The 27,230-nt window shown below is 42.6% G+C and overlaps 1 protein-coding gene across 1 annotated transcript in view; it reads right to left on the bottom strand.

Annotated features, from left to right (window-relative positions):
• LOC118422320 (cell adhesion molecule 2-like) overlaps positions 1–26,094 on the bottom strand; it is a 66,593-nt gene extending 40,499 nt beyond the window's left edge. The window contains exons 1-2 of the mRNA XM_035829838.1: positions 25,694–26,094; positions 13,327–13,656 (exon numbers count right to left, since the gene is read on the bottom strand). Coding sequence (XP_035685731.1) covers positions 13,327–13,656; positions 25,694–25,844 — 481 coding nt within the window. The 5' untranslated portion in view covers positions 25,845–26,094. The remainder of the gene's footprint in view (positions 1–13,326; positions 13,657–25,693) is intronic.
• Positions 26,095–27,230: the final 1,136 nt, after the last annotated feature.

Here is a 27,230-nt window from a genome sequence, read left to right as displayed (position 1 = left end):
AGAGAAGTTGCAATAGATAGCGTGAACATTTCTCCTTCTTCTAACACATCAATAAATATTTCCTGTGACAGTGTGGTTTCCTTTGCTACTAAGATAGAAACATGAATCACAGATCGTCACTCTCGTCTCGTATCGAAGATTGAGGGCCCTTCCTACCGACCTCTGGCCAGCAGCATAACAGGAGGTCAGGGCAGCATGAATACGAACAGCAGTGATGTCGGTAGCGGGGATGACCCTCGCCAATATCTCATGTGGCCTGCGGGATAACGTCTTTAGACATGAGATATTACCCAGCTCCCACAGACCCAGCAGGGCGCGGGGTGACGGATCGTGCCTGGTAACTTGACTCGACTGATATGATCGGCGCCTCCATCTTCCCCTCGGCGAAGAGGCAAGGCTGAAGCTTCGAATAGTACGCAGCATAAAGAGACTATAGGCTCGGTGGGTGTCACTCCACCGCCATGAAAAGTCGTCCAAAAGTGCCTTTCAAGGGGACAACGTCAGAGCATGGTAGGTATCGAACTCAGAACCTCTTGATTCCGATCCCAACGCGTTACAAGTTAAACCACATCAACGCCATTAAAGTGGCTAAAGCCACCATTGTCTAGCATTATTGCTTTCCTTCTGCTGTTTTCGGAGTTTATGTGTCTTCCATTACTGCATTTTGATGACCTTTGCCTCGGAGTCAAAAGACCAATGCAGAAGAAAGAGGCGGAAGATAGTTTTGGTTTATAAAATGGTAGATAAAGTTTTGTTGAGTTTCGCTTGAGTGGCAAAGTTCAAAAGAGCCTCGAGACAGATGATATCCTTCTAAACTTACGACGACATAAAGGTTCTGTGCGACATCGTAACCCACACAAAGCCTTTTGTAGCTTCCCAACCAAATATTAGCAAAAAGGCAATTACTTTTGACGAGCCTCGCTCGAATTATATTTTCAAGGGGGCATCAAAGTTTCTCATATCTCTGCACAATCTTAATGACTAACAGAATCTCCCTTCCGACATCGTAACCTACATAGATTATCGTGTAATTACCCCCACCGAACATCAGCCTGGCTATAGGGTCACTTTGCCGTTATAACCAGGGATAGAAATAGCACTCGCATGTGCAGGTTAGTGCAGATACGAGGATTGGAGATGCGTAGGCGTGCAGAAATTTTTTTCAAGCCCTGTTTTTCAGCTGTAACAAAAATATCTGGGACAGTATGAGATATGCCGTTAGGTATTATAAACTTTTTTCATGCAGCAACATCTGGTATGTCTAAAAGAGGCCGTAAAGCAATGACACTGGTATTTGTGGTAACTTCACGTAGTATTCTTTACTTTTGAAGTTATTGTTGATTACATGTGGCTTCTTTTATTCTGTTTTACCACAACCGAATAGCAAATACGGAAGGAAGATGGTTGACATTTTTGGTTAACATAGTACAGTATCAGCAGTTTCTCCTCACTGGTAGGGCTCAAAAGGGCTATAACACCAGCGATATCTAAAAACAAACTTAACGACACCCCAAGCCAACGTTGTAACCTACATAGATTACACCCTGATCACCCACCAAGAATTAGCATAGCTACAAAGTTTCCCTTTCTGACATGAAACAGTTGTAACGTCCCGACTGGGATGTACAGAGGATGCTGAAGTGCAATAAACTGGTCCACGTCGTACTTTAACATGCTGCGGTGTTTATCGATTGAAATTATCAGGCTAATTCTGCTTTATTTCTACGTGACGTGTATTGGTACATTTTAATGACTTCTGCCTTACATTAAAGGTATTAAAACCGGGAAAGGGGCAGCTGAAATACGAGTATTTCATGACCAGAGCTTTAAATGGATATTTGTTGAGTTTCGCTTGAATGCTGAAGTTCCAATGACCGTCAAGTTTTGTGATGTCTCCAAACAATCTTACCGACGTCACAAAACTCCCGTCCGGCATCGTAACCCAAATAGATTATTCTGTAATTACTCACCAAGGATAAACATGGATATAAAGTTTCCCTTTCTGCCATAATGTTACAAGAGGACAGGAAAACTAACCACGACGACAACGTAACTCGTGTCTAACTTTTTTCTCGTTTTAAATTCTTTTTATTTAACACTGATCTTTACTAGTTGGTCTTTACTGACTGTTTTACATCACTGCAAATACGAAAGTAAGAGGTGCTCCCTTTCTTGGTGAAAAGAAGGGAAAACACATTTTTGTTTTAAGATGTAACAGATATGTACGTTCAAAGCAGCCTAGCTCTGTGTGGCATCTATCTCCCAACATATCAACAAAGCCGCAGTCAGAAAACGTAACCTACATACAGTAATAGCCATCCATGAATTAGCATGGCTACAAGGTTGTACTTTCCTTCGGTGACGCAGTGGAAATGTTCCGACAGGGATCTCATAAGATAAAATAGATATGTACGTCCAAAGTAGCCCACCGCCGCTTATGACCCCTCCCAACATCTCAACAAATCCGCAGTCCGAAAACGTAACCACATACAGTAATAGCCCTCCAGGAATTAGCATGGCTACAAGGTTGCCCTTTCCTTTGGTGACGCAGTGGAAATGTTCCGACAGGGATCTTATAAGATCTAATAGTTATGTACGTTCAAAGTAGCCCACCGCCTTTTGACATCTCCCAACATCTCCATAACTCCGAAAACGTAACCTACATACAGTAACAGCCCACCATACAGGAATTAGCATGGCTACAAGGTTGCACTTTCCTTCGGTGACGCAGTGGAAATGTTCCGACAGGGATCTCATAAGATCTAATAGATATGTACGTTCAAAGTAGCCCACCGCCTTATGGCACCTCCCAACATCTCAACAACAGTCCGAAAACGTAACCTACATACTTTAATAGTCCAACAGGAATTAGCATGGCTACAAGGTTGCACTTTCCTTTGGTGACGCAGTGGAAATGTTCCGACAGGGATGTGCGGATAGCGCTGTGAGGTAATAAAACGTGTCCTCGTGACGTGATGAGAATCCTTCACGCTTCAGCGGCTTTACGACCCATTTTTTATGGCCGTTAAGACATCAAACAAAACAGTAGATACTCCAGCAGTCTTTAAGTGCAGGTTGACACACCCGTCGTGATGCTTCACTCCCGATAGGGGTGTTGCAAGCTAATCCATCACGGATGAAGCCATGTGAAGAACGTGCAGGCGGCAGGAACAGGTCCCTCGACGCAGGTCTCTGTCACATCGCGCAGGAACACGTGCCACTGATCTGCTTTGATCAGCCACGCTGAAAGGCAGGCGCGTGAGGTTCCTGATTGCGAGAATGAATGAGATTCTTCTCAGTGAGTGGATTATGTCACTTGTCTTGAACATGCCATCTTCTGTGCATGCATTTGATCAGCCACGCTGAAAAGCAGGCGCGTGAGGCTCCTGATTGCGAGAATGAATGAGATTCTTCTCGACGAGTGGATTCTGTCGGAATCCACTTGTCCTTGTCATGCCGTCATCTGTCCAACCCTAGTTACTTCAAAGTCTTTTACTTCATGTTCTGCTTTATAGTTAGCTTACGAATTAATTCTATGTTTCGTATATTGCTCATTCATTTACATTTACGATTTATAGTTAGCCTTAAAATTTATGTTTTCTCAATCATCTACACTTCGGATTGACAGCTGATGATATTTCTTAGCTGTTGCTATATCTTACTTTGATCAGCCACGCGCGTGAGGCTCCTGATTGTGAGAATGAATAAGGTTCTTCTCAACGAGTGGATTCTGTCACTTGTTCTGATCATGCCATCTTCTATGCATACATTTGATCAGCCACACTGAAAGGCAGGCGCGTGATGCTGTTGATTGCGAGAATGAATGAGTTCCTTCTCAGCGAGTGGATTCTGCCATGTTATATCCAACCCCAGCCATCTTATTGAGTCTCCTTATTGTGAAAATGAATTTGATTATCACGGAGTGGATTCTGTCAGAATTCTCTTGTCATGGCCATGTCGTCTTCTATCCAACCCAAGCCAATTTCTAAGTCTTTTATTTCATGTTCAGATTTATTATAGTTAGCTTAAGAACCCTATATATGTTTCATATATTGCTCATTCATTTACATTAATGAGTTATAGTTGGCCTTAACATTTTATGTTTCACATATATATTTTCTTAATCATTTACACCATAGATCGACTGTCGATGATATTTCGTAATTGTTGCTATATCTTACTTTGATCAGCCAGGCTGAAAGGCGGGCGCGTGAGGCTGCTGATTGCTAGAATGAATGGGGTTCTTCTCGTCGAGTGGATTCCGTCAGAAATCCACTTGTCCTGGTCATGCCGTCATCTATCCAACCCCAGTTACTTCAAAGTCTTTTACTTCATGTTCTGCTTTATAGTTAGCTTATATCATGTTCAGATTTATTATAGTTAGTTTAAGAATTCTATTCTATTATATATTGCTCATTCATTTACATTCATAATTTGTAGTAACAGTTTATGTTTCATATATTTTCCCAATCATTTACACGTCCAATTGACTGTTGATATTTCTTAATTGTTGATGTTGTTCCTTGATCTACTCGTATCTTACTTTGATCAGCCACGTTGCAAGGAATGCACATGAGTTTCTTGATTGCGAGAATAAAAATTAAATGAGGTTCTTCTCACCGACAGGATTCCGTCAGAATCCACTTGTCCTGGGCATGCCGTCTTGTATCCAACCCCAGCCACATCTAAGCCTTTTATATGCAATGTTCTGATTTATAGTTAGCTTTAAAAAATTGTTTCATAAGATAATAATAAGAACTTTATTGCGCAACGATCGTACACGGTACAATGTATGGCAAAAAAAAGAAGAAACAGACTTATCATCCTTATTACTAAAACAAGTATCAAACTTAGTACATATGCAGATTATGAATGTAGAATGAAATAATTGGCATCCTAATTTCTAGAACAATAAGAGCTAGCCTAAATCATTGACATTGTATTACAATCGAGTGGGGCTAATTATGAGTTTCGGCATTTTTTCTTATGACAAAGCAGTCTTTTATATATTTGCCTATTTTAGCATTGTGGGAGTTGTTACATCTGAATATATAATCAAATCTGTCTGTATCATTGAGTCTCTTAAAATCCGTTGTATTTGATTCGAGGAAAGTGAATAGCTCATTACGTGAAACATTGTACCTACTGCACATCATGACAAAGTGAAATTCATCTTCAATTTGCTTTGGACAGAATGGGCAAAACCTTTGGTCAGGCGCTACATTATGATACCTGCCTGTTTCTATGTTCAATTTATGACTGCTGATTCTTAACTGGGTTATCGCTTTACGAATTTCAAAGTTATATATATCATAAAGGTATGTCTCTTGTTCATAACACTTTTTTTCGATTTGTTAAGAAAAGACAGTTTTGAATTGCTTTTTATGCGATAAACCACGCTGAAAGGCAAGCACTTCAGGCTCCTGAATGTGAGAATGAATGAGATTCTCAGCGAGTGGATTCTGTCAGAATCCACTTGTCCTGGGCATGCCGTCTTCTATCCAATCTCAGCCAATTTTAAGTCTGTTATACGATTTATAGTAGCTTAAGAATTCTATGCTTCATTACGTTCATATATTTCCTCAATTATTTACACTTCCGATTGACTGTTGATATTTCTCAAGTGTTGCTGTTCTTTGATTTATCTTGCTTTGATCAGCCAGGCTGAAATTGTGAGAATGTATGAGATTCTCAGCGAGCCAGTGGATTCTGTCAGAATCCACTTGTCCTGGCCATGCCGTCTGGGGGCTTTACGTCTCTGTTTGGCAACATGAAGATTGCGCCATTGTCTAGATTGGATTGCCTTTCCCCATCTCCCTTGACTGTGTGTGAATAGCTATCTCCCGCATGTATGTGGATAGATGGATCCCATGGGTGGGTGTAACATAAAGATCCACTGATGTAGCCAAAGGTGCAGGTGGTGGATCCACCAGAGCTCCTCTGAGACGATTCTTCACAATATTGCACTGAAAGGCATTTATCTCCTCAGAGATCTGCTGTGGACAGAGTACAATTCAAAGCTGATAGAAAACGTCCGCAGACGCAATGAAAACGTTCCCAGACGTATTGAAACCTTCCAATAACCACTGTTACTTGCACATCCAAGGACATGTCTCCGATTGCCTCTACCATTCCTAGGATTATACTGTACTAATCCACCGTGTTTCCTAATATTTGACTTTGTATCTAATGCGATATTTCGTCTTAAAACATGTCGAAATATTGGATTTCAATAAACCCAAGGTCATAGGTTTTCTCTCATCTTACGAGTTTTACAGGCATTGATCTTTTGTCATAGTTTAAAAGAAGTGTATAGATCACAATGCTGTAACAGTTACGTCATGAAAGCCTCTAGACATCCGTTTATTGATTGACTATCGCTACTTTTCTACGACATGGGTCTGCTGAAGACAAAGTACAATTCATGGCTAATAGAAAACGTCCCCAGGCGCATTGAAAACGTCACAAGAAACACTGTTACTTGTACGTTTAAGGACATTTCAGCGACTGCCTTTCTAAAGATTTTATATGTACTGGGCTAATCCACCGTGTTTTCGAATATCTAACATTGTATCCAATGCGATATTTCGCCTTAAAACATGATGTTCGGATACTGATTTTCAATAAAACCAAGGTCATATGTTTTCCCTCATTTTAAAAGTTGGCATTGATTTTTTTGTCATAGTTTAGTAAAGTAAATCAAAGTAAGTATTCCCTTTTGTCTGCTAGGCATGCTGCAACAGTTACGTCATAAAGGCCCCTAGACAGCAATTTATTGACTATCCCTTCTTCTACAATTGTCAAGGATCTCTATTATAGTTGAGCATGTAGTGCTTTATTGGCATAGTTCGCAACCAATTCGCATCACCAAGATGTCTACGTTCGACCTCCAAACGGCTTATGTAAATTAACCCGTGTTCCATGGGGTTAAAGCGCCAACAAGCATGGCGGATTTTGAGTTATCGGGCAGCATCTGACCTTATTTCAGGCAATTTCGGAGATACGTCGTGGAAGGTTCAGCAAATCCGCAGCGAAATGATGACAAATGCCTGTTAATTTTAGATTTCCTACTTTTCAACGATTTTTCACAGTCAGCCCTCCCTGCGAAAGGCGATATTTGGTGCGGTCTTCCATCATACTGCAGCCTACATCAGCGATATTCTGTCATATTGCGCGGTAGCAGGGCGTAGGCAAAACTGCATATTGGTTTACTTTTTCTTTCCTATCCATAGAAACCATAGACTGATTGACTTTTCTGCCAGGTCCATACACGTTGTACATTAGTTCCTTTGTCTTCTTTCTTAACAAAAACAAAAATATTGTGTATTCAATATCTACAGACATTTCAATAATCTCTACTGGATACTATTCATAGATTACTTCCGGGAGTTTTGAGTGACATTCTTCACTCTTCTTCGTCCTCACTAGAATTAAATGGCAAACAAATCAATACTTGTACTAACCTTTATAAAGTTGTGTATTCAAGAAACATTTCAACGTGCATTTCCCTCTAGGCATTGTCTGACATTTCTATTGGTCTGCATATGTTACATACAAAATACGTTGCTTTTCTTGTCCTTATGGCCTTGGGCTTAGGTTTGTATTGGCAGTAAGGGCATTAGTTCTTCATCATTTTACCCGCAGTTCCTTCAGATGTTGGGATTTCTTTAGATGAAATCTTAGATAAATGTCGAAGACCATTTGTCTTCGAGAACTCTCCACATCTAATGGCCTCTGCCCTGAAGCTTATGGATTGTTTCTCCTTTGATCATTGTACGTCACTAGTCCATTTATGTAAGAACTGACCAGCAGTGCACTTTGGTAGGTCTGAACCAAATAAATTGCCTGTGTATCGTACACAAATCTTCTTACGAGTCTCTATGGATGTTTCTTTAGAATATTTTGAAACAGCGAGGAATCCCATGTCCGTAATATATAGTTAATTCTAGTGACGTGACTTTGACTTCATTCGATTTGCAACAGGCACAATACAATCTGGACACTAGGCAGCTAACTAGCTGATATTATGACCACATACGTGCACATATACAGTACAACAATAAACAGGCGTAGTGACGTGGTCCAGCCATTATGTATTCTACTTATTCAACAGCTGATAGTTTCCGTTGACTTATAGGCGCCTCACCAGTGGAATTGCATAGATACGGAGTAAGTGGTACCACGATCCCAAGCCAAGTACCACCCTAGACAGCGAGCTTTGTGCCTATATTATTCTGCACCTTTGATACAGTCTCCTGCTGCTAGTACAATCCCGGGTATTCCGTTGTCCTAGACCTGCACTTTAAAGTAGCATTCAAGACCCAAGACAGCCGTGGGCCTATAATATTCTTCACCTTTAATACAGTCTCCCGCTGCTTGTACAATCTCGGGTATTCCGTTCTCCTAGATCTGCACTTTAAGGCAGCATCCAACACCCAAGACAGCCGTGGGCCTATATTATTCTTCACCTTTGATACAGTCTCCCGCTGCTTGTTCAATCCCTGATATTCCGTCGTTCTCCTCTGCACTTTAAAGTAGAGGTTGAGCAGCGCTCCGGGAGGATTATCATATGAAGAACGATCGTTCCGATGGGACAGCTTAGCAGCCGTCTCTTCCATCATCCAGGATTGTCCTAAATCATCGTGCTCGCTTAGGGATAGTCCATATCATTTCAGCATCTTGGTTTTAGATTTGCTTTTAGGTACTCAGATTTGAGGGACATTTAGTGACATAAGCGTCCAACCTGAGAATTTTCCAGCAGAGACTGTCTGATTGGGCTGCCAGATAAATACGAGTACGTTAGATGACATTTAATTCTTTAGACTGTATTTATTCATCTATTACATTCAATGTATTTAATGTATTAGTGTTATGTCTATGTGACTGTTAATGTGTGGGTCACAACTCCAGCAATGTTTACGTGCATTGTTGTTTACAATCTGAATAAAGTCAAAGTTAACGATTTACGCTGGTTCCTAGCTCGGTAGAGAGACATCAGGAATGGCTGTGGTCGCTTAGAGATAGTCCATATTATTTCAGCATATTGGATTAAGATTTGCTTTTAGGTACTTTTAGATTTGACTGCCTGTCTACCATGCCCCCCCAACGACCAGGAGGTCAAGAGACTAGGTAGGTAGGTAGGTATACGTAGATTGACGAGACATTGGCTTGAGATGTACGCTGGTTTGTAGCTCGGTACGTAGAGAGAAACATGAACCGACCCGACCGGAGACGGCTCAGCCTCCTGCCCACAGCACCTGCTCTGTGTTATCCGTCATCCCGGAGCTGCCGGCTGGTGTTCATCACTTCTCACTGCCTAATGGTCGTGTCGTTCATCTGGGATCGACATTTACATATACCACAAGTACAGCAAATTCTTCTGCATCTTGTGTATGCCTGACGTTATTACATCAGAATGTTTAATCTGTATGTCTACTTCACAACTGCGTTCAATCAGAGGGATCCATACACCCATCTGTTTCTGGAAAATATCCAGTCCATCAGTTAGGACCAAGTGCAGGATATTCGTCTGCACCTTGCATATGCCTGCTGCTATTAAACGGCGTATATTGAAGTACATTGTATCTGTCAATGTTTACCTTAAAATTCCGAAAAAAAATACAAATTTTCCTTGAAATCTATAAAACTTTCCCGAGCTTCCCCAACCTTACTGACCAACAAAAAAGCAATCATCTTGCTTAGGTTATTCGACCCCTTAATCCATGAAAATGTTGGACAATTCATCTCCCACAACATACGGAAAAGAAGTCAAATCCACCAAATAGCTTAAGTAGAAGTTAATTTAGAATAGAATGTCATTTCCCGTTTATCTAGAAATATCATTTTCCTTCTTTCCTTCCGTATACAATTGTGTATGCCACTGCTGTATGTTGTTTGAAATTATCCTTTGGGAATAAGCTTGCAATAAAGATATATATTTAATCTATTAAATCAGAATGTTTAATCATGCCTCTGTCTTTCTGCAAACTGCGTTCAATCATAGGGATTCATACACCTATCTGTTTCTGGAAAATCTCCAGTTCATCAGTTAGGACCACCTAATGGCTGTTTTGTCCTTCTGGGATGTGCACAATGTAACATAGAGCAAAAACAGAGGAAGCTCAACACAACAGGGAAGGAGGCCTATATATACGTAACGAACTTTCCAGCGCTTGGACCTAGCCCTCCCACCATTGCTAGACAGCATTAGATCAACCTGTTAGCATGAATATTGGCTTGGCTCAGTCTTATTTTTTTGTTTCCTATTGGACTATCTAGAAATTGTCATTTTTGTTCTAAAAATCTACTTTAAAACAGCTCTTGCTCGAAAGATTGAGGATGCTACATGAAACGTTTGAGCGTTTACAAAATCATATCCAGTTGCTTTTCTTTATGATAAACTGGCATTTGGCGTATCTTCACACATTGATGTCTAACATTTATCGGCAAGCGCAAGGGTTTGTTCTACACCCGACTCCTAGTTAGTTCTCCGCACGATCAAAGATGCCTCTTTATTTGTGAAATGGGAGGAATCCCTCACACCTGTTATCTCCTGTAATACAGCTGGAATGGTTCGAGTTTACCTTGCGTAACCTCACCTTAAGGTTTATTGCAGGAGTTTTATTACAATTTACCACACGGGGGACATTCCTCTGCAGCGCGCTGCGGGCCGGAGATGCATCACCCTCCGCCAGAAACACCTGCTGCTCTCGCTGTTCATCAAGTCCGACCACCTAACGCCCGTGTTGTCCCCCCGGTCGGCCCATCTAACACTCCCCGACAGCTGCCCGACTTTGCCCATCGTTCCGTGCATGAATAATTTACGCCCAAAGCCGCAGCGGTCCACATTCGGCGGCCTCTTCCATCTCTTTACAACAAAACTCGACACAAACAGGCAGAAGTGCCGGACACGGCCGCGCGTACGGCGGGATAACTCAACTATCCTCTACCGGACCCCGGGTTGCCGAAAAAAACCTAGAAATGGAACAAATAGAGGAGTACGCCGGCTAGCGCACTGTTCCCTAGCCGGCTATACTCCTCTGGTCGGCTTACTCCTCTATTTGTTCCATTTCTACCTTTTTTCCAGCGACCCGGAGTCTGGTAGAGACTAAACTCAGCTGCGATTTGAACCCATTGCCGCGAGTACGCCCGACCTTCAGCTGGGGGATTCCGAGATTTCAGTTATTGATTGCCAGCCTGTAGTAACCTAATGAAGGGGATATATCAACTACATCCGCCTATAAAGGGATGCAGCAGGCAATAAAACCGGCTCTATCCACGGGATACCCTCCAACCTCTCACTAACAAGAACGGACACGCCTACAGGTTAGCGCCCTGCGAGCGGACCGCCGGCTACTTTAGCCAGAGATACGGTCTGCCTGCTGCTCACCGTACTAATCCCCGTCTTCAAACGTATCGGGACCATCTCAGCGATCGGGACTAACTCGCGCCGGCTCCTTCGACGCTTTGCCGCGGCAAAACGCAGTAAGTGGGTATTAGGACCCACCTACGAACGAAAAGCTATTGATCGAGTAATCAACGTGTGAGATTGTAGCCCCTGGATTGCGTTCACCTGACCACAAATAGGGATTATATCAGCAAGGATATTACAAAGATAAGGGAGAGTTCTCACGCGATGATGCCTCCCGGAGGGACGGCTCCCTGCGGTTATATAAACAATTGCTAAAGGTGCTGTCCCCAGTGGAAACGGTATGGAGGGGAATGCTGATATTATTATAGTGTTTGTTACTTATTCACATATATATCAGATAGTACAGGTTATAAATACAAGTCATGATATACGTCTGTTAAAGCTTATATTGAAACAATTGCTAAAGGTGCTGTCCCCAGTGGAAACGGTATGGAGGGGGATTGTGATATTATTATATGATAGTGTTTGTTTTATATTCTAAATATATATGTATATATTTGATACTACAGACTGTTACGTCTAACTGATGTAGTGCTTCTATCACGGCTCAAATTGAAATACAAAATGGAAAAGTATTGATATAAGATAGTGTTCTCAGTGTAAACAGTATAAAGGGAACGTGGTGTTATTATAGTGTTTGTTGTATATTCAAACATATATTCAATACTGCAGATTGTAAAGACAACCTCATGATGTACGTCTATTAGCACTCAAATGGAAACAATTGCTGAATGTGCTGTCCCCAGTTTAAATTGTACAAAGGGGAGGAAGCGTGATATTATTACTATGATAATAGTGTTTGTTTTCAATTCCAACATATAATTAATACTACAGATTAAAGATACAATGCAAACTCATGATGTACGTTAATCAAATTGAAACAAGTGCTAGGGTACGTACGTATACTGTCCCCATTGTAAACAGAATAAAGCGGAAGGGAACGTGATATCATTATACATGTAGTGTTTGTTTTCTATTCCAACATCTATTTAATACTACAGATTTAAAATACAAAGGATGTGCTTCTATTACTGCTCAAATTGAAACGAAACAAGTTAACAAGAGGAAAACGTACATACAAAATGGAAAAGTATTGACATATGATAAATAGGTAATGACATTAAACTGCTAAAAGGGGCGGAAGATGAAATAAGCATGCGGGTGCGAACAGACGTCCAATTTAATAAAAGCGAAGTGATAGAATGTGCATAGATCTGCGTATACATTACTGGGGTCGACAAACACAGAGTCAGATAAAGACACTTTACTTCCAGGTAGATACGCTTGAGCGTTAGAAATAATGTGTGTATCATGTTACAGCTATCAGTCAGGGGATCAACATGCGATGGATTTGTCCACACACGATTGAGATTGACAAGGGGGATTAACCGACCCAACCACGAGGTAGATCCGATTATCCACAATCCAACAGTTTTCAATACATATTCCTAAAGACCAATCATGGCTGCAATCTCAGCATTTTAGGAGAATCAAGGAAGAAGTCAGCTACAACCTCGGACATTAGAATATTTATATTAGGCACACCAAGCATCAAGACAGTCCAGGTCTTGTAGAGTTTTGCTGTCCATACAAACACACAAACAAACACACACACAAGCAAACAAGCACACACAAGCTCACACACACACAAACGGTATCGAAAGCATAACCCTCAGTTAGCGAGGTGATGATTAAGTATGTTTTGCTTCATATTCGAAAAAGACGACATTCTAGCACTAACCATTTCTGGAGGCAACGAACCCACCAACCATAGCTGTACACATGGACATGGTTGTATGGATAACTGATTATAGTCACCAGTAACGATCACGTCTGAGTCGGTGTTGACATCACAAGTTCAAAGTCAAAGGCGTTGACAAACGAGTTCTACTCACCAATAACCGTTAACTTGGCATCCCTGCTGACTCCGTCCACAGAGAACACGCTGCACTGGTACTTCCCCTCGTCCTCCAGCCGGGCGTTCTGTATCCTCAAGTTAAACTCGCCTCCTTCCGTGTCGCCTACAATGGAGTAGCGGGAGAACTCGGGCGCCACCACGCTGCCGGCCGAGATGTGGTGATGTTTGGCCTGGGAAGCCCGGTTGTACCAGTGCCAGTTGACCACGTCCTGCTCGGACAGTCCGGACAGGGAACAGTTCAGAGTCACGTCGTGGCCGAGCAGCACAGCTGTGGACTGGGGAACCGTCCTGTAGACCGCAGCGTGCGCTACAAACACAGGGAACACAACAACTAAGAACAGGCACAGATCACATTCCATCCGGGAGGACCACATCTATGTGTGCGGTAAGTGGGTGGGAGGTGTGAGAATCCGCGGGAAGCGTCTCCACGCGACCATCGCAGCGGCAGGAATAACGTCTGCAACACCGTGCCGATGTCTGATCATGCCGAGCACGTCTGGATCGGTCCACCTCGCGCCGCGGGGAGGGGCAGGGTGACAGGGCGCAACAGCCAATGCAGGAGACTACAGAACAATGTATTATAGTCCGCCTCATGTATATATCACTAACCAGTACGTTTGACGTGCAAAGTTTAGCTGCGAATCTGTTTAAAACATGTCTAACTCCATCCCTTGAGAAAACAATGCTTGTCCACGTGAATGCTCAGTCAGCCGTGTAACTATGGCTATTTCAGAAACTGCCCAGCAGCTAATATCTACCAAGCTAATCGCCCATAATATGCTTATGAATGTGGCTTCTGTAGGCAATTTTGCAGCGCTGTGTTTAGATGGCGACTGACATGCCGCTAAGGCCAGGTAATGAATAGTAAATGGAGGCGGATGGCGTTCAAAAGAAAACCGATGCTCACGTGTCGCGATCCCCTCATCAATGATTATTGAAAAATCGGGCTAATCAATCATAGCGAATCGTGACCAAAGCGAAAATGGGTTATCTGAAGCGCCGTCCTTAAAGTTGATTGATTTATCAGGGGATACCTATACATTATTTAGGACAGGGGCTGGAGAGAGCACGCTCCTGGTCTGGCCGTCAGGAGCGCGCATCGCTCCCTCATCACGATATCACGATGTTTTCCTCTTAATAAAATTTGTGACATCTCCCACTATTAATCACCACCGCCTATTCCTGTATAGTCCAGCGCGCCACTCCCCGGTCCGACGTGCCTGTGCAATACTCTCCAAGCAGAGGTTAGGCTCCGGCTGTTTTTGTCGTTTTTAGGCGTTTTTATCGGGCTTTCTAGTTTGTCTCGCGGCCTAACATCGATTTCATCGGGCTTTCTATTTTGCCTCGCGGCCTACCTTCAACAAAACATCAACAAAACAGAAAGCCCGATAAAAACGCCGGCAAAACGTCGAAAAACAGCTGGAGCCTAACCTCTGCTTGGCCTTGTTAAGCTTCGACACATCCACAAGACGGTAGGAATAGAAAGCCCGATAAAATCGCCTAAAAAAACGTCAAAAAACAGCTGGAGCCTAACCTCTGCTTGGAGAGTGCCCGCACAACCTGTCACTCAGGGAACGTGCAAATGTCAGGAGCTTCACGGGCAGAGATTGCCTCACTGACAGCCTGACGATCAATTATCGACCGATATCCGCACTTATCCACGCCAGAACACCGCTAGGCGCTCCCAGATAAGCACTGCATAGCCGCGGCGTATCTATATTAGCCTAGCTGCAGTCGTTGGTTTTTGCAATATTATAGCCAATCGTATTGTTCTGACGAAATTATACATTGTCGATAAGCTGTGGTACTTCGCAATTATCGACTGATATCCGCACTTATCTACGCCAGAACACCGCTAGGCGCTCACAGATATCACTGCATAGCTGCAGCTTATCTATATTAGCTGCAGCCATTATTATGTGCCACTTTTTATAGCAAATCGTAGTTTTTGAATATGCCTGTTTGCCTTGTTATCTGTCGAAATCGACAGGAGAATCCATCCATCTATTGTTTTGACGAAATATTCAAACAATTTCACACAACAAAATGAGCTGCTTTGGGGAACTTTTGAGACGCACTCTCTCCTTTTCAACCCAGGTGTTCTCGTCTTGGAATTCTCTTGTCACGTGACCAATGATTTTGATTATCACGTGACAAAACACAGTTATAAATAAGTAAGGAGAATAGATTTCTTCCACTTGTACCTTACTTTCTCAGCATTCCCATTTGACTTTGCTTAAGGAAACGTTTACGCTACGGTGGAAAACTCCTGATCATTTCTCCCGGATGACCTTTGTCAACATACTTTTAGTAGTCAATATCATCTATTTAGGGTGTTTTCATTCCTTTCTACATTTGTCTCCGGTGCTTTTGTCCCATAGCCAACGTTCTAAATACCAACTACGCCATTATTGTGTTCTCAGAACCATCAGCTAGAGGACCTACACAATTTCCATAATCGCGCACCACCCTCACGTTCCTACACTACAAAACACCGCCGTGCTCTCTACGACATCGCTACATAACTCAGAGAAATCCGCTTTATTATTTTCATCATAACCCCCACCTCTATTCACCGAGATTCCCTTCTCATATCCTCCCCTATCAACTGCCTCCACTCGGCAGGAAACTGCAGCACGTTGGAATTAACTGGAGGGCGCTTTCTGGGCACAGTTTGTACATGAATCAAGTTGGCCCGGGAACCTCCGCTAGGGCTGGAGTGCAAACGCTGGTCACGTTGATACGTGGCGATGTTTTGGGGGGCGGTTTTTATAGATGGGGCGGGTCAGAACGTACATGGTTCCGTACATGGGTAGTCAGACTAGGGTCCTGGGGTTCATCGGTGTTAATTCAATCAGAAATGATGATTGGGTTTTACGCGGCGAAGTGACGCGATTCAGATGGGAAGCACGTCTGTGGAGCAGTGTTAAGTGCACGTTTGCGTTCGGGGTGGATGTGACGGCTAAGTGGAAACGAAGCACCCCATTGAGCCACGGGCCTAAAAGGGGGAGTGCTAACGTTTGATGGAACGCTACTTTCTTACCGTCTTGTGGATACTGAAAATGAGCCTGGATCCTAAGTTGCTTTGACTTTGGTTTTAGGGACTTAAACGGTTTAATGGATCGCACTTTCTTACCGTCTTGTGAATCCAGAATATGAGCTTGGATCCTAAGTTGCTTTGATTTTGTTTCTGGTGACTAATGTATAGCACTTTCTTACTGTCAAGTGAATTTGAGCAAAGGAAGTTGAGTGAGTTGTTCTCACCTTTTACTGAAGAACATGTACATGTATGTGACCTCTGACCTCAAACGATTTCCTATTTGAAAGCGTAATAAGGCGTGATTAACGTTATTGAATTATGATTTCGATTTCACGATTTGGCTTTGCTTTGCATACATATTAACGTTAATCTCTGTTATCTATGTACAATTTTGTTGCCTTTGTTTTCCTGTCCACCGTGGAGATCAGCATGCTTTGTTGAAGGGGCCAACCATACAAGTATGTCTTGAAAGTTAAGCAATAAACATATCGTTTCTAACAATATTGTTCATCAAGGGAACTATACGTATTGTTGCTTAACATGGTATAAATGTTAGATTCATGTCCAATAGCCTTGTATACCATCTTCACCTGCAGAGTAAGTTCAGGTTAAACGACGCCCTGGGGATTGATACATGAGAACCTATCGGCCCGATGGGACATTTTACAACTGTCATCTGCATAATGGCGGATACGTCTATATCCTCGTGCTGGCTTTGGGCCATCTTGATTCAAGATAAATATCAAAGTAATTGTTCTTGAAGGCATTTTCGAAGATCAGAGACAAAACTAAAATATCCTTGCAACGAGTTGACTGTTGTTTCCCTGCCAGATGGAAAATGAAAATGGCTCGTCCCATGCAACAACCCCCTTCTCATGGTAAGAAGGATCGTCCTCTGCGCCGGACTTTTCTGATGGCCATTACCATAGGCTAATTTACGATGATTCAACTATTTGTTCCTGTAGGCGTTTCCCGAATAGCACAGCAGAGACAAATAAAAACAATCCTTGCAACGAGTTGACTCTTTGTCTCCCTGCTTGAAGGACAATGGTTTGTCCCCATACTACCTCACCCAATACACAGGTGAGCATGTATCGTCCCTTGTAATGGACACTACCGACGACCATGACCATGGACTATTTTATGGCAAAATCAATTATCTGTTCTGTATACTTTTCCAGAATATAGCAACTTCAACAAATATAAACCATCCTTGCAACGAGTTGACGCTTTGCCTCCCTGCCTGAAGAACAATGGCTCGTCCCCCGTACCACCACACCCCTCCACAGGTGAACACGTATCGTCCCTTGCAACAGACATTTCTTATGCCAAAATCAAGTTTTTTTTGTTCTTGTAGACTTTTCCCGAATAGAAGTCAAAATAGCACAGACATATAAACAATCCTTGTAACGAGTTGACGCTTTGCCTCCCTACCTGAAGAACAATGGCTCGTCTCCCACCCCATCCCTCCACAGATCAATATGGATCGTCCCTTGTAACGACGACCATGACCGTCATCAGCAGTCCTGGTCTGATGACCTGTAATAAGATCCACCCCGCTGAAACACGACACCCCGCCCGTAAAGGTGCCCCGCAAACCTGAGCGGTGTACTTATCTCCAGAGTTAAGACGTGATAACCAAGGAAACGACGTCATCGTGACGACAGCTTTACGGCCGCCCTGTTGGGAAAATAAGAGACCTTGTGAAGATCGGGTCGGGTCGATAAACATCCGTGTCGTCTGTCAGCACTGTCCGGAGAGACAGACCGGCCTTAAGGTGGTATCTCACTGAACTTGTGTCACCGGTGTGGCACTGCGGGGTTCGTTCACTGCGGCACTGTTGTGCTATTTTCGCCGATTTTTCTTTATAATTTAGATATTGCTAAATACCTTTAAGTATGGCTTAGAAGACAACAAAATACACGAAACGTAAGAAAATTCGTTCTTCATCTCTGAAATTTGCCTCGAACCCGACAGTGCCACACCGATCCCCAGGTGCACAAAATAGCACCTTAAGGCTGTCTTCACGGTCGGAGCAACCATCGGCCATGATAGAGTTATTTGTACCTTCCCATACGATGGCCAAGAGCCTTGCTGTCGGTAGGTTGTAAGTCATACCAATGACTTAAAGAACTTGCACACGCTGCGTTCTCCGCTAGTACTCAGCATCTGGGAGAGAGAATTGCTAGTTGAGCACATAGACCATTGTCGGTGAACTAGCCCCCTGTTGTAGTGATTGCACAGAGCTGTGTAGCCCCAGGGCTAAAGCAAGGGAGATGGGTGCCATCCGGTGCACCATTTGGTGCGGGAAGGACTTAAAGTTGACTACCCTACATCGTGCATATATATGCCAATACTAGCTCCTTCACTAACTAGCTCGTAAGGCAGCGAGTATTTATGTGTGCTGCGTTCGTCCTCTTTCTTTTGTTGTTTGAAACATCCATGCAAGATGGCGTAAAGCCTACTTTTGGTCTTGTTAGTGTAGCTTGGAGTACAACATTGGCGTTTTTGTCTTTCTTAGATGAACAGCCTCCAAAAGTTGCATTTGCAAAACGTTAATAACGCATTACATGTACAATATTGGAATTATTTTTTTATAATCCTTTACACGACTGTACTACAGTACTGGCTTTGGTTTCCCACTCAATCCCATGTCAGCCCATTTACATGGCAACTAGCCACGTAAACGCTGTATTGAACGGCAAGCAGCCGTAAATATTTTATGTCAAAGGCAAAAAGTTATGTTTACGACCGTGCTACATGACGTGACTGCCAAACAATTGACCTTTCAATACTATGTCATACCGTAACGTGCGGAAACGTACTGTAACGGCCTTGGTGTGCAGTTCGCACTGTGATTACGATTCTGCTGAGTTTGACCAAGACCGAGGCCTTTCCTTAATCTCTCAATGTATCTCATCAAAACACTGTTGCCCCGCCATCTTTTGTTTATCGATTGAAAACCTTGATGTCAGGCCCCGGGTTAGTGATCTCACTGCGATCTCGCTGCGATCCCACTACGATCTCTTTGCGATCTAACTGCGATAACGCTGCGACCGAGTGATTTGACAGAGCGATCAACTAATTCCTTAGATTTTCCAAATCAGTCGTTTTGCAGTTTCAAGCATTACTTAAATTGAATTATTTTAGTCGTGTCTTAACTTGAGGGTATGATCATATTTTTCTGTATCTTTTTCTGGTTGCTTATTAGAACAACATTCCATCGATAAAAATAGTCTGATACTTTGTGAGCATCGGTTTTATTGTATTTACATGTAAGTTGCATAAAATATTCCGGTTATTTTCGTCGCAGATAGGTCTAAGTGCGATTACCATGTGATGGAATGCATATGGGAACATTACACAGGCTGAAGTTGTTGAGATGCAGATTAGTCGCGTTCCCAATCGTCGCCCACTCCATCCCAGTACATGTTGTGTGAATTACCTCCACGGTGGTCCTCCACGTAGGCAATTCGTGCACCCTCTTTTCTCCAGCCCCGTCCAATTATCCAGTCCGGTGGAGCGGGCATTCATTACCTCGCCAATAACAGCTTCAGCAAGTGTTTTGTCCCCCATTGTTGTCGTTCCAACAACCGGGCATCCCTCACGGCTGCACCGCACCAGAACGTCCCCGTACATTTCACAAGTAACGTGACAATGACGGATACAGGGAGGCCTGCCGACTAGGGGTGGGTACCGGTACAGAAAATTCAGATCCAGGTACGGTTTAGGTCCAGAACATCAGGTCCCGGTCCGTACCTGATTCAGTATGTGAAAACATGTGAATGGACTATACTCAAAACAATGGTCTATTTCGCTACAACGAAATCCGTTTTGTGGAGTATTCGACACCACTGGCGATTTAGAATCCTACAACTAACTAACTGCCTCTCTACGGTTGACTGCAATATTTGGTAGAAATTAACCTCTAGATCTACTCTACTTCGCTCTTGTTATGTTCTTCGACCGTTAAGCCCCAAAACATGTGAATGTTTGATCATACAATCTTCCAATAGGTCCAACATCCGGTCCACCGATTTTTCAGCATCGGTCCAATAAGAAAACCCGGTTTTGTACCAGTACACCGTAACGGTACCCACCCCTATCCCCGTACATTTCACAAGTAACGTGACAATGACGAATCCGGGAGGGCCTTCCGACTGTAATGAACCCAGAGATTGGGTAGCGCCGATATCGACGATAACTTAAAACAGTATCCTCACCATTTAGGCCATCTCGTTTGTCTGTGTGCATTATTACCGAGAATTGCATCTACAGAGACCGTACATTATCTACACCCCCATTATCCAAAACTAGATCTCTCCCTCCCTCACCCATCTAGTCCGGAACGCATAGCTGTAATTGGAAATGCAGGAAATAACGCCCACCGTCCTTCATTTGAACCGGCATTAAACAGTTCACGCGGAAATTGCCGCCTAGCCTTGGGCACAGTTCAGCACATTCATCTCGAGGAAGGTTATGACAATTCTAGGACAACGCCAGAAATCCTGATCGCCAGCTGTGGATTCAGCTCTCAGGAGACGTTTTTAAGTTTGGGAGTTCATCAACCTTCTAAACATCATGATCCTGGCTAAGTAAATTCCTCATTTCAGCCTCGAGCACAGTTCAGCACATTCATCTCGGGGTAGGTTATGACAATTCTAGGACAACTCCAGAAATTAATCTTCTCGGCAATCTTTAGAACATACTATAGGTAACACTCTTGATTTCAACAGTCTTCTTGAATCCGCCCGCATCCATCTAATATTACGGGTCCACCTTTCTTGTTATATCATACAAACAGCAGTATTTTACATTTAACCCAGACTTATATGGTACATACTAAACGCTTTGTAATCACCTAGTAACCATTCCATCAATAATCTCTATATGTATTTCGGACTACGCAAGCCATTTGAGAATTGCTGTGAATTGTTTGTTATTGATATTGTTACTTTATTTGTCCTTTTCAGTTGTTATCTTTCTTTGAGAGGTGACGTTAATATTATTATACTGCTAGAGTGCATAACCTCTCTGGCCGGTACTGTACTTTGATCAATAAAAAAACTTTAGAAATCGTTAGCAGTGCATGGATCTAGCTCTCAGGCGAAGTTTCTACATCTGGGAGTTCAGTGAGCTTCTCAACATCATGCTTCTGTCTAAGTAATTGGTGCATGCGGAACTAAGAAGAAGTGTTGCTGTATCTGATCTTGATATCAGCATGTTGCCAGAGTGCAACACCTCTCTGTCCTGTACTTTACGTTGTTGATCAATAAAAAAACTATCAGGATAGCAGCGGATCTAGCTCTCAGGCGAAGTTTCTACATCTGGGAATTCAGTGAGCTTCTCAACATCATGCTTCTGTCTAAGTAATTGGTGCATGCGGAACTAAGGAGAAGTGTTGCTGTATCTGATGTTAATATTAGCATGTTGCTAGAGTGCATCATCTCTCTGTCCTGTGCTGTACTTTGTTGATCAATAAAAAAACTGTAGAAATCCTGACTCTCAGCAGTAAATCTAGCTCTCAGGAGAAGTTTCTACGTCTGGGAGTTCAGTGAGCTTCTCAACATCATGACTCCGTCTAAGTAATTGGTGCATGCGGAACTAAGAAGAAGTGTTGCTGTATCTGAGTGGATGTGAGTAGAATGGGAGGCAGCGTACATCCATTAGACCCGGTGAGGCGGAGATGGGTTGATGGGAACGCGCCAAGACTAATTTGATTCTAACGCAGTGGCATCATTACCCACGGAGCTATAGCCAGGATTACAGCTCTCGGATTATCGGTACGTAACTAGGCATGTACTCCAGGCACCGCAGTCTGTCAATTATCCGGGGCAGGAGCGGGGCTAATGGACAGCTATGGAGAACGGCTTTGTGTAAGCCGAGCCATTGATGGTGCCTTAACTGGGCGACGTCACACTTTTCAATTGCCCGATTTCGGCCGTTTATGTGGCTTATTACGGCCATAGCGCATGACGGCGGATGACAGCGATTGTTCGGCGAATGACCGCACGCTCACCTGAATAGCGCGCTTTGAATAGCCGTCAATCAACCCCGGGACGATCGGAAACGTAATGCCTTTATTAGATATCCGCCCTATAATTTGCCCAGTCATTCTAGAGCCATATATGCATTATGTTGTTAGAAATGATGGCTGCAACCTTCGCGCATTTAAGTTGTCTATTTGTTTATCGATCCTCACAAGGTAAAATCTATGAGCTGCCGTTAACAGGAAAACGCGAGCATTCCTACACAAGGTCAGATCGTAGATAAAAAAAATAAATGTGGCAAAAAGACAAAAGAAATGTACAATTAAGCTATGAATAATATCAAATATTACAAAAGATAACAAGGATTCGAATATGATATCAATAACGAAACGATAAAAAAATAACAACGATAGTAAATTTAAAGTAAAACACGAAAATCGTCATGATATTGCAGTTTCTAAAAGACAAAGGGGTACTTAGTATGAACAACAGCCAAACATCGTGTAGTCACAATTATGACATTCAACAATAATGACAGGACAGGAGATGAAGAATTTGGAACAAAGCCCGAAAAAGCAGGGAGATTTTACAGATAGTCTCATTACCAGTCACAATGATCATCTGCCAGATCCATATCTCCGGGTGAATGGCGAATAATCATCGCCACAAATCACCAGTAATAGCTCGATGATATGCGCTCATGCGTGCTTAATTGCTGTACTGTACACCCGGCCGCTTGACAAAGTGATGGGCAGATGTTAGTTTGTGGTACGAAAGCTCCGCCCCACCATGGACACTAACTATAAAGGCAGCCCCATTGACCCACTTACACAATCTAAAACCCGATACAATTAACACAAATCTTCTGTTACACAATTTTTCACCTGTACTGAAGCGAGCAAAAGTCAATCGTATACGATAGATATAGTTAGGGTATAGATCTACCGGTGTTCCACTCTGTTTGTATTTGGCCATATGTCTTATCTTACCTCTAGAAACATCTACATTTAGTCAGATAAGAGAGAAATGTTTACGGAAGGCATTTAGCTATTATATTAGGGATGTCATTTTAATGATGGTGACACGTATAAGAACAACAATTCTAATAGACGGCTTCGTGTGTTCCGTTTTAAGAAAGATGGGAGTATTGGAACATATGTCTTATTATTTCAGGCTAGAAAGACCTACTTTCAGACAGATAGGAACGACAGGTAAGAAATAATATCTTTTAGAGATACGACTTTAATCATGACAACACGTATAAGAACAGCAATTCTAATAAATACCTTCGCGTGTTCCGTTTTTAGAGAAGATGGTAAGAAAGAGCCCGATCATGGCTAAGCGTTGGGACATATGTCTTATTATTTTCCTCTAGAAAGCCCTACTTTTCGTTAAACACGAAAGAAACGAAGGCCATTTCGTTTATCTTGACAGAGATACGACCTGAATCATGATAACACGTATCAGACTACCACTTCAAGTGAAAGTCTTCGTGTGTTCCGTTTTTAGGGAAGATGGTAAAAAATAGCCCGATCACGGGTCAGTAGGACGAGAGTATTGCTCGTTTGCCTCAGGAAAGACGTGCATTTAGTACGATAGGAAAGAAATGTTTAATCAAGGCATTAACTTTATCTACATAGAGATTCAACTTGAATCATGATAATACGTAAAAGAACAGCAGTTCTAATAAACGCCTCTATGTGTTCCGTTTTAGGGAAGATGGTAAAAAATGGCCCGATCACGGGTCAGTAGGACGGGAGTATTGCTCGTTTATCATTCTGTAATTGCCTGCAGCGCTGTCACATCCGAGTATTTAGGAGATTTTCCTGTTCACATAAGGCTGACTCTACGCACTTGATTGATGCCCGGAAGTTTAAGTAGGTTGAAAGCAAAAATCTCCACTCCCTCACTCACTAGGTTACCACAGTTAACTGTTGAAGTTATCTCTGGTTAACAAAGTGTGTTTTGCTCACCGCGTCTTTAAATACAGTATTTAGGAGATTTTCCTGTCCATATAAAGCTGACTCCACGCATTTGATTGATGGTCAAAAGATTAAGTATGTTGAAAAGCAAAAATCCCTCACTCACTAGTTTACCCCAGTTAACTGTTGTAGCTACTGATTTATCTCTGGTTAACAAAGTGTGTCTTGTTTATCGCATCTTTAAATACAGCTCATTCAGGTATTCACAGTATTTAGGAGATTTTAACCCTAACCCTAACCCTAACCCTAACCATTTCTATTGATTCCGTCATGCATTATCCATACTGGTTTTTTTTATGTACTTTGTTGTATAGTTCTGGTAACGTTAACTTTCAATCTATAGTTATATTCATTTATTGTTTCCTAAGTTACGTTTAATTATTTTGTGTAATTTGTTTTTCATTCCATGATTTCCGTTAATTATTATCCATACTTATTTATGTTCATACTTATTTTTTGGTTAAATTTATATGAATGTAATAAGTTAATATAGGAAGGCCTTTTAATAAGCTTTTGCTTTCGGCCTCCCTAGCACTGTTTATGTTTCACAATTCACTATATGTACTTACTGATATCGTTTTTAAAGTGCGAAACAAATAAACAAGCCATTCACTCACTCGCCATCTAGTTTACTCCAGTTCACTGTTGTTGCTACTGACTTAACTCTGTTTAAAGAATTGCATTTTGCTCACTGTGTCTGTAAATAGAGCTGACTCCACACGCGTTTGATTTATGGCCGGAAGTTTATATGTAGGTTGGAAGGCAAGCATCCCCACTCACTCACTCGCCATCTAGTTTACCCCCAGTTAAGGCCTAGGTCCCAATTTCCAACCCGGGGCCTGGCCGGGCAGATTTCGGGAGTGACAAGAATGATAGAAAAGGCATAAAAATAAACAAAGTGTCAAAATAAGATTCATGGGCATGATTTGTGGACATTTCAAGTTTTCGTTTCTTTAAACATCCCGGCCGGGCCCCGATTTGGAAATGAGATCCAAGCCTTAAATTTTCTGGTTCAACTCCGGTTAACGAACTACTAAGTATGTTTTGCTCAACGCGTCTGTAAAGCTCATGTTAAGCGACATACATAATGCAGAACGTGTAGCGCATAAGGGATCGTTATGGACATCATAGTTTACCCCAGTTAACTGTTGTAGCTACTGATTTAACTCTGGTTAGCAACGTTTATTTTGCTCAACGCGTCTGTAAATATATCTCACGTTTAGCGACATCCATAATGTAGAATGCGTAGTGTAGAAGAGATCGCTATGGACATCCTAGCCTTGTTGGAGTATATTTACCAGGAAAGGATAGCAATGTTTCATCACAGCTCACCTTTCAGCACTCCGGATAGCACCACCAGTAGAACCAGCGCTGCGCGAATGCCGAACATCCTCCGCATGCCGATGTAATAACTTCCACCTTTCCCAGAACTGCCTGGCAGGGTTGAATGCTTGCTAGGAGAGAAGCCAGTAGCGAATGGCATCTTCCGTGCAGTGATATACCTTTCACCTGACCATGACCCGTTCCGTGGCTATGGACGGCGGTGAGGTGTGCAGCAGTGTCCAGCATTCCCGGACAGACATCGCGGGAAAAAAATCGACCGCGGCGGCGAGGGCCGTCATAACTGATCACGTGTGAGTTGCACACGTGCAAATTAGATTACAGGACACCGATATATATACCGTTCCCAGTGTTCAGCGCAAATAGCCCCCAATCAATGGAGGCATGTCGGTGGTACAATCCGAGGATGCTGAAGAGCCCCGTCTTTGATGTGAGCAAACCTCCTGCATGTGATACCCGGGATTTCTCCAGCAAAGACGACCGTGGCAGTCCAACCTCCTCTCCTCCAAACAGCTCCTCAGCAAGACCTCGTTAAGACGGGATGCAACAGCCCGTGCGCCTGAATAATCACGGATTCCCGCTTGCATGCAGAATCCGCCCCAACTGCGACTCCGGAACAAGGAAAGGGTCCGCGGGGACGCCTGAAATAATGAAGTAGCGACATAAGTGAGAAACTCCATTATCATCTCTGCAGTATCACTATCAACACACCTCGCAATCTACAGTAGCCGAGAATTAGAGAATAACAGGTGACTGTAGCGGAGTGAACACCAGTGTACAATCTGTCATACTCAGCAACCTATGCTAAATATGGCAAAATAACAGGCGGTGGTGAAAATTAGCTGGTTTTATATTAACAGTACCGTTGTTAACTTGTTTTGACACTTTATCAATGATGAGAAAAAAGTGTCAAGTTAAGACACGCTTTGGTGGTAAATGTAGGCGATTGTAATCGATTTTAATACCGTTTAATAAAGAGATTGTAAGTGAAAATATCGCACAGAACTCTGTGAGGGGTAAATTTGCATTCCTATATCATTAAGTACATTTCAAGTGTGTGAAAACACAAGGACAGTATGTAATTATATCAAGTACCTCTGATGTATCATCCATTAAATGTAAGCGGGAGAAAAGCACATGGTCCCCACAGGGGACCCTGTCACTCCGCTCAGTGATATGAAAAATACAAAGCAAAACTAGACGCCTTCTGCTGAAAAAACTCAGTGCCTGAGCCAATTCAAGTTATATAAGGTATAACGGAAGATAAATACTCTCAATGTTTGTTAGGAGGGACGAAAGTCCATCTAAAAGTTTTGTTTGGAGAAAGAGCCATTGAACGGCTTAACCGCAGATATGTGGCATAAAAATCACAAAAAGTTTGTCTATGCAAACTTTTCCTGATAAAACAGTAATGGTAGGGATCAGGTATTGACAGCACAAGCACTTTTCTTCCTGTTCTGTCTTTAAGCCATGTTGCTTCGATTAAATGGGCTACATCCACGCACGCATCAATGTTCGTCAAATTTTG

Source organism: Branchiostoma floridae, chromosome 9, assembly GCF_000003815.2.
Source record: "Branchiostoma floridae strain S238N-H82 chromosome 9, Bfl_VNyyK, whole genome shotgun sequence".
In the NCBI taxonomy this organism is placed as follows: Eukaryota; Metazoa; Chordata; class Leptocardii; order Amphioxiformes; family Branchiostomatidae; genus Branchiostoma; species Branchiostoma floridae.
Note: the sequence above shows the minus strand (reverse complement) of the source record. Positions and strands in the feature narration are given on the sequence as shown.